Source organism: Diadema antillarum, unplaced genomic scaffold (genome assembly GCF_040938485.1).
Source record: "Diadema antillarum isolate AM-2024a unplaced genomic scaffold, OU_Dant_1.0 seq00001249_RagTag, whole genome shotgun sequence".
Lineage (NCBI taxonomy): Eukaryota > Metazoa > Echinodermata > Echinoidea > Diadematoida > Diadematidae > Diadema > Diadema antillarum.
In genome coordinates, this window is record NW_027272035.1 from 363,765 (window position 1) to 377,863 (window position 14,099).

At 36.3% G+C, this 14,099-nt stretch overlaps 1 protein-coding gene across 1 annotated transcript in view; it reads right to left on the bottom strand.

The window, feature by feature from the left end:
- Window positions 1-14,099, bottom strand: part of LOC139745275 (sucrase-isomaltase, intestinal-like) — a 128,265-nt gene that overhangs the window by 59,686 nt on the left and 54,480 nt on the right. Inside the window, exons 25-35 of the mRNA XM_071655676.1 lie at window positions 13,483-13,620; window positions 12,369-12,517; window positions 8,951-9,113; window positions 7,679-7,775; window positions 6,182-6,294; window positions 4,689-4,814; window positions 4,043-4,177; window positions 2,496-2,600; window positions 1,826-1,939; window positions 1,244-1,328; window positions 669-792 (exon numbers count right to left, since the gene is read on the bottom strand). Of these exons, the coding sequence (XP_071511777.1) occupies window positions 669-792; window positions 1,244-1,328; window positions 1,826-1,939; window positions 2,496-2,600; window positions 4,043-4,177; window positions 4,689-4,814; window positions 6,182-6,294; window positions 7,679-7,775; window positions 8,951-9,113; window positions 12,369-12,517; window positions 13,483-13,620 (1,349 nt within the window). The remainder of the gene's footprint in view (window positions 1-668; window positions 793-1,243; window positions 1,329-1,825; window positions 1,940-2,495; window positions 2,601-4,042; window positions 4,178-4,688; window positions 4,815-6,181; window positions 6,295-7,678; window positions 7,776-8,950; window positions 9,114-12,368; window positions 12,518-13,482; window positions 13,621-14,099) is intronic.

Sequence of the window (14,099 nt, forward strand, 5' to 3'; positions counted from 1 at the left end):
AACATCTATAAAAATTCACTTTTCTAGCATAATGAAAGAGCACTTGAATAACCGCTTTCAGAAAGCAGGGGGAATAATTGATACCCTTAACATATGACAGTATTAAGTTGATGGAATGTGTGATTTTCATGAAAAATGAATTTTCTGTGGATTCCCGATTTTCCTCAAACTTTCACTAATGTGTTCTCGTAATGTTGCTGCTTTCACTCAATCCACATTTCTCTTTGGGTTTTGGTTTCCATTAACATCTACGCACAGGGGTAAAATTATTTTACACGAGGAGTTATCACAATTTCAAAGTACAGCACACTCTGCTAACTAACACGTTGCCACATAGAGAAAGAAAACAGTTAGGAACTATCCAATTAGCCAATTATCCATTATACTTTGAGAATGTACGCTATCATAATTGACCAAACGTAGACATAGCTCATGGGCAGATGACGTGTCGAGTTAGTAACGTTTTGAATACAGTAGCTTGTATCGATGGGTGGTCGTCTGACTCTTGAGATAAAGAGAATTGAGATCGCTCGTCATTACTGACTTTAAAATGCAAAATCTAACATCATCTACTGGAAAGGGGACAGCGTGCAACCAAACGACAATAATTATAATAATAATAATAACAACAACAACAACAACAACAACAACAACAACAACTGGCTTACTCGTGTGTGACTTGGCTCATAGAATGCCCGTAGAGACTGTGAAGATTGTAATGGTCCCCCGTGTAGTGATGGGAGTCCATGCAAATGGTCTTCGTAAAGATCTTATTTTCCTCTATTAACAATTCTGAAAGAGACAATAAAGTGGTTTAGTGACGTGATATAACAACATCATACAAACACACAACACACAATGCTGGTCCAATGTATGCGATATACACAAACAATCAAAACGCGAAAGGATCTGATGCATATCCCGGAATAGTCTACTATTTTATAATACTCCCATGTTTATCAAGAGCACTCTACTTAGAGTGATCAAAATGCTAGCGGTGTGCCTTGCTATCTCTTTCATCCTCTCACATTACACAAACACAAAACATTAGTAAAACATCCAGCATGGTGATAACCACATTAAACGAATGAGGTACCCCGAATATCGAACTAACCTTCACCTTTTTCAATGGAAAAGACAGAGCATGATCATTGAGCGTACTTTGAAATAGTTAGTTAATATTAATGATGTTAACAAAGTATATGATAACTTCTCTTTCGAATACGACTAGATGACTACTTACTTGGTATATACGGTGGGTAATTCCATCGGTTGATATCACACTCATCAACCGATCCTCTTACGAAGTTTGAAGGTTCGTTCATATCCTGGTGTGTTTCATGTCGATAATGAAAATACCCGGAATAAAATAAAAGCAAACAAAATTCTACAACTGAACCGCGACTGATTGTTTTAATGCAGATTGCAATTTAGCTGTCTTTGCCTAAACAAGAAAATACTCTTTAAGATGGAACAGCAACAAAGGGGTATCTTTCAGTTAATTCTTATGTTTTCGTTTCAGCCACATTCATAGAAAGCACAAGAAAAACAGTTCAGTTCAGTTCAGATTTTTCTGCAAGATTTAATGATTCGACAGACGAAAGAAAATACAGTAATCATAAACAAATAGAAAATGAAAATACAAGACGCAAATGCATAATACATAAACGATGTTCAACGCATACATGGAAACACTGTAGATCGTATAAGAGTGATATCAGCCTTTACTGAATTTTACACAAATTGACTTTCCATATATGTATTTACACATAACACCATGGCTGTAACATGATTTTACAAACCAATGTACTAACGTTGTACTTACAATCCAGAGAGCGTCGAATTCTATTTCTTTGTGGAAGTCTTGTGTAAGATTTGTCCAGTAGTCAACGGCATAGGGGTTGAAGAAGTCTGGATATACACTGTCTCCCGGCCACACCTGGGCAAAAATGTAAAGTTTATTTTTCACTCCTAGACAGGTTTCTTCTTTAATCTTAAGTTATTTGACATTCGTTTGTGTCATGTCCTTATCACTCCATTGCCATGTCTGAATACACAGAATATGTTCTCAATTCTCTTGATTATGTGTTCAGCAGGTCCTTCTTTAATTAGTGATATTTGTGTTTCAAGCAGATGCTACTTTTCAGTTCTGTACTATAACGTCATTACCTGGGATGGACTGCAAGGCTATGAAATCGAAATAAATTACATATATTGTTTTGTGTAAGTTTGTCTTCAAACTACTTCCAGCATTCCTGACTTGTATAAAATATAATGTATGTTTTGTAGTCGTTGTATGCTTGTAAAGGTGCGTTGCAGTCCATGTTTTGCAGGTAAATCAATGACTGCTGAAAGGCGTGAAGGCCTACTTTGGACATGTAGTAGTTAAGCACATTCTCATCACTGAGACATTTTATTTCTTTTGAACTCGAATTCATTTCAACGAAAGTTATTCATGACAAGTTGTCAATATTTGGGCAGTAAGCGTTACTTACATTGCCTACAATAGGCATTGAGCGGTTTGGCGCCAAAACGTACGCATTAGGGTCCAGTCCGCGGTCGTAGGCGTGGTATCCAGGCTCTTTCTTGATGGCATGATCCTTAAAAAATGACATACAACATGAACAAGCGTTGCGAAAATAGCGTACTTTGCTGAAAACCGTTCATCTTATCACTTCCATGAACACTCAACAACATAACAAAGGGGATTCGGCGAATCATAATTCATAGTTATCCAACAAGAACCTCTACAATTAACGTGCACCTAGAAAAATCCAAGAACTGCCGTCGCCCACCGATCCATACGACATGCTGGTCCTGTCACCTAGAATTCTTTGTCATGAAATACGACTGTTCAAAACAAAACATACTTTTAGAGGACGAGTAAAGACTGGTCTTTTTATATGTGCAAACAATACTGGTTGCATATCTTCTTCTTTTTTTGCCTGCATTCCCAGGTTCAAAGATTTATTTTGTCATATTTATATGCGCATGACAGAATTCTTTAATCAATGTAATTTTAGTTTTGCATTGTCGCAATGCTATTGTATTTTCTAGTCTTTTTGTATGAATAGCACCAGTCCGCTTAGAAACACCAGTATGAAGCGCCATACAAATGCAATTATTTTTATCATCATTGTATAGTAACGAGTCGTACCAAAAATTATCATTTTTGTATTACTTCAACCATCATGAGGTAGAGCACCGCTCTTCTTAATTACCTCTTGATCTTTCTTCCTATCTCTCTCTTTCTCTCATCTATGAATCCCTATCTATATGAATCCACTGAACGTGCATTTAACTTTTTTGTATAATATTTCTGTACATAATTATATATGGTGGAAGTTATATCTACTGGACACCCCAGTCAACCTTTTCATATCTTATAACGATCCACACAAATTGTTATCAAAGTATATAACATACTCCACGTATAAACTATGTGGATATTTATGTGTAATGTATGTGCATTTGTATATTCATAATCATTATTGTGAATAAATCAAATCAAATCAAATCAAATATCAATTATCATTTCATTTACTTGACAACATTATGATACCGAGTAAAGGTGACATATAAAACAATGGTAAAAGAAGGGGGAACGACAGAGAACAACTCGGCCACACCATTGAACGACTGCTGGTCTTTTATTAACAAAACAGAAGGGGAAATATATAACATATTGGACCTACCCTAATCGAGGTTCATAGCTGTACTGAGGGAAAGCCATTGCTCAATAGATCAGATCAAGCAATGCATATGCTATATAGAGAGAACAATAATGTGGAAAGTTTGATCTAAAAACAGACATCTTTTACAAATCGGGGATTTAAAAGGATAGAAATAAAGAGTTCATTAACGAATGGATAGAGAGATGAATAAGAGTAGAGCAAATGTGCATGTATTGTGTGGGTCTGAGTGTGTGTTTACATGATATATATATATATATATATATATATATATATATATATATATATATATATGTATATCATAGATAACATTTATGTCTACATAATTGATTTGTATGTGGTCATCTTACCAGGATGATGATGTATCTCTGGCCGTGATCATGGACTTGTTGGACAAACTCGGGAAGACCAGCATAAGCTCCGTATCTGTCGTAGGTGAAATCCTTTTGTTTATCCATGTAATCAATGTCTCCGTATTGCACGTCCTGAAACAGCGAAAGATGCAACTTTTTCATGACCTTCTTTTCTGCTTCAGACAAACCTGGTCGAATAATGTAATGCCACCTTCGTGGGAATTCATACTAGAAGGAAGCATCATGTAAATGACTCTCGAAATCATAATCATGCAAACTTTCCTCCAGCACTGCAGTTGCTCTATCAACCAACGTCTGTTACTTACAAAACGACTTACTCGCCAGTTCGAATGATGTGTTGTGTCATAGAAATTCATAGATTGCAAATTTACAATAATTCCACCACTCACATCTTTTCCTTGTTGCTATTTCCAACATAAACTTTACTCGATTTTGGACCTATTTTTTGCATGAGGATTACAGGCACCGAAAATAAAATCATACCCTCTACCAAATTAAACACACGTCTGAATGTTCAGTGATATCGATATTTGAGCGCTAATATAAGTATGTGGACAACATTTTCACAAGTTTGGGGGATTATACGGTTAAAGACAAGTGATTAAACCAAGGGATGACGTACGTATGGTATCTGTGCCTCAATCATATCGGACCAGACTTGTTTGACGCGGTCCAGTGTGGTGTAGTTCCACCTGCACAGCTGGAAGCCTAGAGACCAGTAAGGTACCATCACTGGACGACCAATGATCTAATGGTACAATGAAAAACAGGGAGTCAGTGGTCAGTTACACTTACATTAAATACATATTTGTGTTAGGTACAGAGTGATGTAAGGGCCACGTATACAGTCAGAGGCCTATAGAGATCAATAACGCACCAAACTGGGCTGCCAATGATCTTATAGACCGTAATGCAGAGCCTTCGTTACAACCTTCGAAGGCTCTGGCGTAATGGAGAACAGGTTGTGGTCAGTCACAACATATTGTATGTGCATTGCAGACAATCATGTTTGTTTATACACTCTTAATGGTCCATAGTGGTGTATATTTCGCCACATACACAATTGGAGTCGTAGACACTATCAAGGCACCATCACTGGACCAGTAACTGAATAAGGTTTTGGAAAAGGGCGTGGTCAAGGAAACGATAGTAAAAAATACATTTGCCTTTACGTTTCCGATATGTCGCATTGGCCAAATATTATCAGATAAGGAGTCACTGATTAGCAACACTGATTATAAACATTGAAAACAATCAAACCGAAACGAAAGCATAGAAACATTGTAATTGATCGTATACAAAAATGTGATATTGGAAATATAATTTGATTTGAATTGAATTGAATTAAATTTGCGTATTTTGTTATTTCATACAAAATGACTGTTTCAATAAACACGACAATTATGTAAATTTTTGTTTCAATTTCAATTTATTTCCGTATTTCTTGATGCAAAATACATGATATGTAACAAAATATAATAATACAGAATGTCCAGCTTGGACATATACAAAAAGAAATAGGAATACAAACATAATGCATAGCGGTCGATGTGTCATTTTCAATCAAAGTAAAGGATGCAAAGAGAAATACGATGGAACCTACTAAAAAGCAAAGCTTGTTGAGTGTAGGTCCTAACAAAAGTCTGATGTGGAGAACAGGGTGAGGAGCAGAGGTACAATTAAAGACCAAAGTAAGGATAGACAAAAGAGAATGACTATTACAGAAGATTCTAAATAATAGGTTGATGCCCTTGAAGATACAGGAGCTCTACAAAGAAATCCACTGATATTACTATCTGTCTTACACCACTAAGACCACTAAGACCAAATTACCGTAATAGTTATAATAATATTGTCACTATGTCAGTTCACATGATAAATATGATTAATTGATAATATTTATGACTACAAAGCATACATTCCAGGAATCTGGAGATATTTTTTTTCCCCACATTTTATAGGTATCTTCACTCCACCTGGGAGTGGTTTGTTATCTTACAGAGCATCAGAAAAAAACTGAATTCTTTTTTTTTCTTTAAAGCTCTCTCTAAGATGGCTAGAGACTATAATATCGCAAATAAACGTCTCTCATTGCCTGAACCAATCGAGGCTTACCTCGCCGTACTGACTTATTACGTTCTCCGGGGTAGGGCCAAGGATGACATGGAAATCGAGGACACCCCCTATGGTCCTGTATGTCAAGGCAGGGGTGGGTTGTAGCACGACCTCTAGAGGATGATATCAAGTATGTGATAAGGGATAATTTTTTTTAAAAATCTTATCGACAGGACAATAATTCGCTTGCAATGAATGTGCAGAACGATGATATTGTGACTTGTCTCTGATGTGTAAAAATAAAATCCAAACTCTCAAAAACTCACAACAACCCGGACTCTAACTAGCGCGCACACATACAAACACACACACACACATACACACACTAACACACACACACACATTTGTATATAATTTATATCTCTTTAAATATGCCTGTGCTTTTACACATTATGCTTGTGAAAGGGTACTTGTAGGGCCTACAGTTAAGAGATATTGTATTATAACATGTATCGCAGAGATCTTGTGGCAAAAGCCTAAAAGGATTGAGAAAAAAAATTCCGATAAAACATGACATAAATATCATTTGATATTTCATTCCTCGAATCATGATAATTTTTCGTGATTGTGTTAATTAACGTGCTATACTGGGTGCTGTCTTCATCTGAAATTAGGGAGGTGTTACGAAATACGAAAGAGTGGAATCACTCAGCAATTTGTGAATGTTTATATTATGCTCAGGTTCTATATACAGCACGACAATTGTACAGGGCCTAGTACTTCGCACATCTCTGGCTTTGATGTTCCATGCTCCATTTGACGCCGCTTTTCCACAGAATTTGGATATGAAGACCAAAGAAGAAGTCTTTGATTTCAAAAATCTTAAGCTCAGTATTTTAGAGAAAATTAAAACATTGTTGGATCTTGGTGGTAATATGGTACGGAACATAATTATAACCTTTCAGTTTTCCTTCAAAAAAAATTTTTCTTGTTATTGATACCGTAGGACGGGAGAAAAAAAAATGACGACGAAAATCATAATTTCATAAATAGTTACCATTTAACCATCTTGAGCACATTATTCCTATGCATGATATTTTGTTCGCCATAGGTTTGATCCTTGACTATTAAATCTTGAAAATAAAGATGCCCCCTTTTTTAAAGAATTTTTTTACGTGCCCTATTTTCTGAAAATGAATAACTAAAAAAAGTTGAACGGGACAGCGAATTGCTACTCGATAGGTTCGCTGTAAATGAGGAATGATGATACTTAAACAGAAGTGCTGTCTTTTGTCAAAACATCTCATTGCTGGCATGACTGTAGTAAGTGCTAAGATATGACGCGCATAATTTCTCCGCGGCATGTATACAAAAGAGGGATTCTTATAATTACTTCTCCTTCTCTTACACCTCCCTGCTGAAACTAAAATGTATTAAAGGATAGTTTATAGTATGATAGAATAATGTGTTTGTATTCTAATCGTCACACATTCAAAGAGAATACTTTTCAATATGTATAACTTTGCTCAAAAGGGGTAAGAATAGTCATCAGTTCACCCATCGCGTTCGAGTTGACGAAGAAGACCCCGTGCGCGTTTCCGTCATCCTCAATCACCATATGGAACGGATGGGCCCCGTAGAGGTTGACAGGATCCTGTCAGAGGTATGATGGTAGGTATAGGTAGGTATAATTAGTAGATAGGTAGGTAGGTAGGTAAGTAGGTACTTAGTAGGTAGGTAAGTGGGTAGGTAGGTAGGTAGGTAGGTAGGTAAGCGGGTAGGGAGGTAGGTAGGTAGGTAAGTAGGTAGGTGGGTAAGTGGGTAGGTAGGTGGGTAGGTAGGTAGGTAAGTGGGTAGGTAGGTAGGTATAGGTAGGTAGATAGGCAGATATGTATAGGTAGGTAGGTATAGGTAGGTAGTATAGGTAGGTAGGTTGGTTGGTAGGTAGGTTGGAAGGTAGGTTGGTAAGAAGGTAGGTAGGTAGTTAGGTAGGTATAGGTAGTTGGGTAGGTATAGGTAGGTAGGTAGGTATAGGTTGGTAGGAAGGTAAGTTGGTATCATAGGTAGGTTGATAGGAAGGTAGGTGGGTAGGTATAGGTAGGTGGTTTGTGTAGGTATTGGTAGGTAGGTATCAGGTAGGTGGGAGGGTAGGTAGGTAGGTAGGAAGGTTGAGTGGTTATTGTAGGTATGAAGGAGAGAGGTAGAATAAGCGCACCATGTTGACACGACATTTGCTCCTGCGACAATTGTTCCCATCTTATTTTCTCCAAGGACTTAGGGTTAGGGTTGTGATGGGGTTATATGTTTATTTTGATGTGAGGCTTAGGATTAGTGTAAGGGTTATGTTTGTGGATGTTATAGATGTTCTGTTCGGCTTAGAGTGTAAATATTTCATGGGAGATATTGTCGCAGGAGCAAATGTCATGGAACCAGAGTAAGTGATGTATCAGGTGCTTAAAATCTTTACACGGTGACTTAGAATTATATTTGACTTGTGCCTTTAAAAGTAGATTACCGAGAAACATCAGGAGATATATAGAAACAGAGCTGTCTGCAGATTGCAGATCCAAATCCTATTGCTCCGATCCCATTTTTTTTTTCGATTCCAAACTACGACAGTGTAGAAATTATTCAAAATTGGCATATTGATTCTCATCACCCCAAGGGTTTCTCTGATTTCGACTTTAACAAGAGATCGGCTGTAGTGTACAGCCATCGAATGTTGGCTTATCATGCATGACAGTAAAATGGAAAATAATAACACATATCACATGCATGGTTGATGATGCAGACAGAGACAGGTGATAAATTATGATGCCTTACGTATACGCCAATATCCCTGGTAAAGATACCCCAGGTCTTCCAGTTGAGATCGTGCCGGAAGCGTCGGTGGTTGTGTTCTCCGAAGCCGTACAGGTTGGACGAGGGGAGACGGGTAGAGATTTGAAGGAACTGATCCTCGTAGATTAAGACTCCAACGGAAGTATCAAATCTAATAATTGTCAAAACACCACAAAACAAATAGTGTAAAAAATACCTCCTTCAGACATGACTATCTCAAATGACAAGGTCCAATGCACTATAGGCACGATCGAACAAAACTCCCCAGGTAGTCTATTTGCCCTTCTTGAATGCACTCCCCCAGCATTGTATTCCAAAACTGACGTCACATTTTCACTTCAAATCTGACTTTCAAAACTCAACTCACTGGAAAGACTCTTGACGCTTGACTGTTTTGTTGCTATACTTATCGTAGTTATCCCTCTTTGTGTGTATTCTAAATGATGGCATCTTGTCTGTGGATACAATCTGTGGATACAATCTCATAACCTCCTCTGGAATGTGTCAAATCTGACGTTATGAATAATCATCGTTAATTGGTGTTATTTTTCCTGATATCATTGTATCTTCTTGCTGGTAACATGAATTTCATGATGCCATTTTTGATAGGCCCTATGGCATCATTATCATTTTTTATTTTTTTAAATCATTTTCATAAAACGTCTTCCAAAGCATTTAAGTACACATAATCTTCTTGCTTTTATTGTTATCATTGTCATAACTTATGTTATTACCACCAGCAGAAGGCGCGTCTGTCTAATCTTAACTGACTCTAAACTCATAAAATGAGGATTTCTCTGAGTAAAAAAAAAAGGGGGGATGGGAAAAAATCCGATCAGTTGAAATGAACATGACCATTTCACTTTATTCGAAACTTTCCATGCAGTATCAGCTAGGGGAGCTGTTGTAGCTCAATCAGTGGCTCTCTATGATCACAGGCAACCAATTACAATGTCCCTGTCTGAGTCTCATGACTGAAGTGGTTGTGTCCCTACATGTATATAGGAAAGGTACTTTATCCTCATTGCCTTCTTCCGCAGAGATTTAACCCCAATGATTTCCTGATAGCTTAGCAGTCATAGGGGGTGTTGCAAGGAAGTTGCAATTGATTGCAAATCCCCAAAATCTATTGCAAATCCTGAAATCCATTGCAAATTTGCAATCAATTGCAAGTTGCAATCGATCTATCTATTGCAAAGTTGCAATAGATATTTGCAATCAATTGCAACCCGACTTTCTTGCAACACCCCCCCCCCCCTAGTGTAAAACAAAAGCGATAACTTCATTTCTGTTTGTCTGTTGTGGACATGCATGTCTTAACTTGGGTGTGCCAGTCATCTTTTTCCCATTCCCTTCCTTCCAATGCTCCGGAAAATAAAAGAGAAGAAGAGGGAAATAAGCAGTTGATGGTCAAATGGTTATTTCAAAACTGTCCCCAGTTTTGAGTGTTTAATATCAAAGAAGCTTAAAATGTCAGCCGTAATAACTCATATGGGGAAAAGTTAAAAGAAGAATCTTTCTCTTAGAATGAATACTTATATAGAAACTAACAAGAGACGGACATTAGGAAACAGACCTCCCGTGCACGTAACCACCAGTCCGCCACTCGTGTTGTGACATGCATGAGAATATACGTGACCCTGAACATTAATGACTCTCACAAAACAAGTAAGATTATACAGTTACCCATTTATTCAGTACAGCCAAGCGAGACTATTACATAATGAACACTGTCGTTAGCTTATCAACCTGTACCAACTGTCTTGATAATATTTACTTTTCGGAGTGATTAAGCGCGTTCAAAAATTTCTGTAGATTGTACCCGAAGATGCAATTAAATGTTTACCAGTCTGAGTTTTGTTTTTCAGCTCTGATGACACTTCAGCAGTGCCCTTTGAGACTGGATTTGCCGTATTTGACCTGATCGCTGATTGATACAATATTTATATGACAAAGTCCCTATTTGATTTTGAGCACAACAGTTTACTTATTTGTTTTTCCTCCTTGCAGCCTTGGCTTTTTAGGCAAATTTGTAATGGGGCGCGGAGTGGTAGAATAGATAAATATTGGGTTTGATCATGTAATTTAATATTGTGTTTTTGAAATTAAAAAAAAAATGATTTCATGATGAAATTCCATTTGAGATTTTTTTTTTCGTTTCTGTAACATAGCAGCAGCTGTTTTGATTTGAAACCAGAGGTTGCTTGTACTCATCTTCGTCACGATTCCAGTATTTACATTTTTTTTTATTTGGAAGAAGCAATCATTTCTTGATTCTTTTTTTTAGAGTACCGACCTTTGAATGAGAGGCGTTTTCTTTGCACGCTCTACACTTACAAAGCCATAAAAATCCCCTTTACGACTCATCTTACATAATTTGCTATTGATTTGCCAATAATTTTGTTTGCTCTAGTTATTCAGACAGTGCTAAATGATCTTGCTTGATGGGTACTTTAACACTTAAGTGCGACATCAATCGCAGTAGCAGCGTAATGATGCTAATAGGAGGAGGAATGAATCTCTTGAAGGATTCAGTGTAAACTAGAGGTGAACAACTCCAACAGAAATCAACAGAAATAATCCATCGTAACCATGCTCTTTATTTTGTTCATTGAATAAAATATTGCTTCAACAGTCCTCCAACTTTGTTGAAATTCATTTCAATTTGTCAGTATGGATGAAATTAATTTCATTGTCAGTATGGATCGTTATGTACGAGTAATTTGATTAAGTGGCTGGGGAAAAACGATTGTCCTGATATTTGTAGCATAAATTGCCAATCAAAGTCAGCAATGATTATCTCTGTTTTAAAAAGTAATCCCATCTATAAGTCTCGTCAGACAATTCATATTATCGATACACTAACGTAGTCTATTCAACGTCGGAGTATGATGATCAAACATTATGCTTTTTCACAATCAAGTTGAAGAAGTAAAAAAAAAAAAGAAGAAAAAGATATATAAAAACTCCACTGGAAACGTCCTTTTAAATAAACAAATCTTGGGGCTTTTCCTGTTATTTCCCCATTTTCTTTGGAATAAACTCCCTCTTTATGTTCGTAATGCTGAAAATGTTGATAAGTACAAATCATTGTTGAAAACTTATCTGTTTACTCAATCTTAATTTTGTTGCTGTAGTTGCTGTCGTTATATCATATGTACATGATGCTGTATCTTATATCAATGTATATATATATATATATATATATATTCCCCGGATTTTTGCGCTTAGAAGCATCATTATTAAGCGCTAAGTGCTATTCATTATCATTATCATTTTCATTATGTTATTCATTATTAATATTTCTATAGTATCAATTTGATCGAAGATATCATGGAAGCTTTTCCACGTGATTGGTAGTGTTATTGTTTTTCTGACATGATAAAAAATAAAGAGAATAACTCACATGACTTCTCTGGTGCTGACCCTTATAATCTGCAGGCTGAACGGTTCCCGAATGTAAGATATTTCATACTCTGTGACGTCAGGCTTTTCAGCGGGCTCTTCGACTTCGATAGTGGGAACCTCGTATCGATCATTGTCGTTAGCTGTCAACTTTACGAAGAATATAATTATGTATAACTCAATTCAGTTCCATTTAGTTTGATTCAACACAGTTGATTCATGTGCCCATTAATAACATAAAACAACTCAACTCCTATTTAGAACAAACACGTGCTAAGATGATGCATTTGAACTATACTTACAAACACCAGCGATTTTGTGAAAATATGTGTATCAACAATTAATATTATACGATAATCAAATTGTCTGTGAATATTCACCATGCAAGCAATACGAGATGATAACACTGTCACCTACAAAATCACTCGTTACATTTTATTTCTCTTTAAAAACTGAAATAAAGGAAGAATAGATCGCATGTACTTACCCTTTGAACAAGATTTCCGGCAGCTGTAATAACTTTAAAAATCATTGCTCTTTTTATATAGAGGGAAGCGATCTTTAGGTAGTGATTCATAATCGAAAACGTGATTTCAATCATTCAGTTTTTGTATTATGTGTGAGAGTGTGTGCAAACCTTGGAGATAGTCGTAAATTGATAATAAAATCACCATCTCACAACAGTTTAATTCGCATTATTGCGAAAGATATACATTTTTGTTTGTAAAGAATTGTAAAAAATTTCAAATGAATGTTTTAAGGTTATGTATTTTGTGACTAATCGAGTTAAAACAGCATCTGTTTAATTTGTGTGATTTGTTTTTTATACTAAGAACTGTTTTGATCTGTATATATATGTATGCAGCATTATAATCATAATTTGTTTGGTTACTTAGATATATATTTACTTGTATATTCATTTATATATTTATTTATTTATTCATTTATTCATTTATTTATTTATTTATTTATCTATTTATTTATTAGTTATGTCAGGGCATGAATAAAAGAGTTATGTTCGTATTTTTTTGTGTGTGTGCGTGTGTGTGTATGTGTGTGTGTAACTATTTCTATTCCCTCTTTAAAAAAAAAGATATGGCATGACTCTGGAATACCTTGAATCGGAGTCGCTGAGGTGTGTGCATTTCAACTTGGAGTTCGAGTGTCTGGACGGCTCCATCGAAGCGCACTGGCGTGTCCAGCCGTTGAAGGAGGACTTTCCAGCCCAGACGGGTTCCTTCGGGATCCCCGACCTGTCGTGATAAGGGGCAGAACTTAAAGGTTTAGTACTTGTATATGCATATCAATTTTTGTTGCTACTAGGGGAAATACAACTCTATGGATAGAGAATGAGAGAGGGGCAGAAAATTAGATGTGAAAGGATGTAAACACGTAATAGGAGGAAAAGATGGAGAGGTATAAAAAGAATATGTATATGTATGTATGTATATGTACATATATAAATATGAATATATAAGAATATGTATATGTATTTATATCTTAGGAAGAATGACAAGAGGGTGGAATGTAGTACACTTTATGTTGAGCTAGCTAGGAAATCAAAACAACATGAGACATTACAGAACAACAATGACGAAATGTGGAAGGTTGGTTTGATTTTCCCGCTGTGTAACTCGCCCTCATGTTTTACATTTAGAGAATAAATTGAACATTGAACAGAATCTTAAGCACAACATTGTGACCGGCGTTATCACACTTTTCTTCTATAGCA